Source organism: Nothoprocta perdicaria, unplaced genomic scaffold, assembly GCF_003342845.1.
Source record: "Nothoprocta perdicaria isolate Ctin4 unplaced genomic scaffold, notPer1 scaffold_121, whole genome shotgun sequence".
NCBI lineage: Eukaryota > Metazoa > Chordata > Aves > Tinamiformes > Tinamidae > Nothoprocta > Nothoprocta perdicaria.
This window is the reverse complement of record NW_020454328.1, coordinates 1,434,412-1,435,460: the sequence shown is the minus strand read 5'-3', so window position 1 is coordinate 1,435,460 and position 1,049 is coordinate 1,434,412. Positions and strand designations below refer to the sequence as shown.

The window sequence follows — 1,049 nt, the reverse complement described above, 5'->3', positions numbered from 1 at the left end:
TGCCCCAGGCGCCCCGCGCGCAGCAGCCCCCAGGGCGAGCGCTGCTCCAGCAGCCGCGTCTCCCCGCGCTGCTCCAGCGTCTCCCGGCGCCGCTCGTCCACCTCCCGCCGGCACCACCTGCGGGGGCGCCCGATGAGGGGGGGGCTCCGCGGGACCCCCCTGTTCACACGGTGTCCGGATTGGGTGTCCCCCGTATCCCGTGTTGCCCCACGGGGAACCTGCAGCCCCACAAGGACCTGCCCAGCCCATGGGGACCCCCCATTCCCACCCGGTCCCCTGGGGACCCCAGAGACTTCCCCATCCCTCCACAGCCCGTGCGGAGTCCCCATCCCCACACTCTCCCGTGGGGACCCCCGAGACCCCCCACCATCCCTTACCAGCCCATGGGGACCCCCTATCCCCACCCTGTACCCAGGGACCCCAGAGACACCCCCCATCCCCACCCTGTCCCACGGGGACCCCCCCATCCCCTGGGGACCCCAAGCCCCCCGCCCATCCCCACCCTGTCCCCAAGCCCCCTTCCCTCCTACAACCACCCATGGGCACCCACATAGACCCCCCCCATCCTCCGTGGGGCTGTGGGGCCCTTCCCTGCCCCACAGCCCCCCTGACACCCCCGGCGCCCCCCGCCCCGGCGCTCACCCGTCCTGGGGCCGGGTGCTGAGCTCCAGGTCGAGCCACTCGGCGCTGAAGGTCTCGCGGCGCCCGGCGTCCTCCTCGCGCAGGCGGCAGCCCAGGCGGGCGCCCGCCACGAGCCCCCCGCTCTTGAGCACCGTGCTGGCCCCCCACATGGCGCTGCCGCCCGCCTCCCCCGGCCTGCCCCTTATATCCCAGCCCGGCGCCGGCGCCGGCTATTTCGGGCGGCCGCCGCCGCTGCCAACGGGGCGCTGACACATGGGCCTGGTGACACATGGGCCCGGTGACACATGGGCACGGTGACACATGGGCACGGGCGGCGCGGGGGCCCCGGGGACCCTCGTGGCATCCGGGGGGTGACGAGCGCCAGGTTTGCGCCCCCCACACCGGGGGTCTTCTGTCCTCAGCCCCCC

The 1,049-nt window shown here is 75.0% G+C and overlaps 1 protein-coding gene across 1 annotated transcript in view; it reads right to left on the bottom strand.

Annotated features, from left to right (window-relative positions):
• Positions 1–791, bottom strand: part of TCAP (titin-cap) — a 2,401-nt gene extending 1,610 nt beyond the window's left edge. Inside the window, exons 1-2 of the mRNA XM_026054408.1 lie at positions 643–791; positions 4–117 (exon numbers count right to left, since the gene is read on the bottom strand). Coding sequence (XP_025910193.1) covers positions 4–117; positions 643–791 — 263 coding nt within the window. The remainder of the gene's footprint in view (positions 1–3; positions 118–642) is intronic.
• Between the last annotated feature and the right edge of the window lie 258 nt (positions 792–1,049).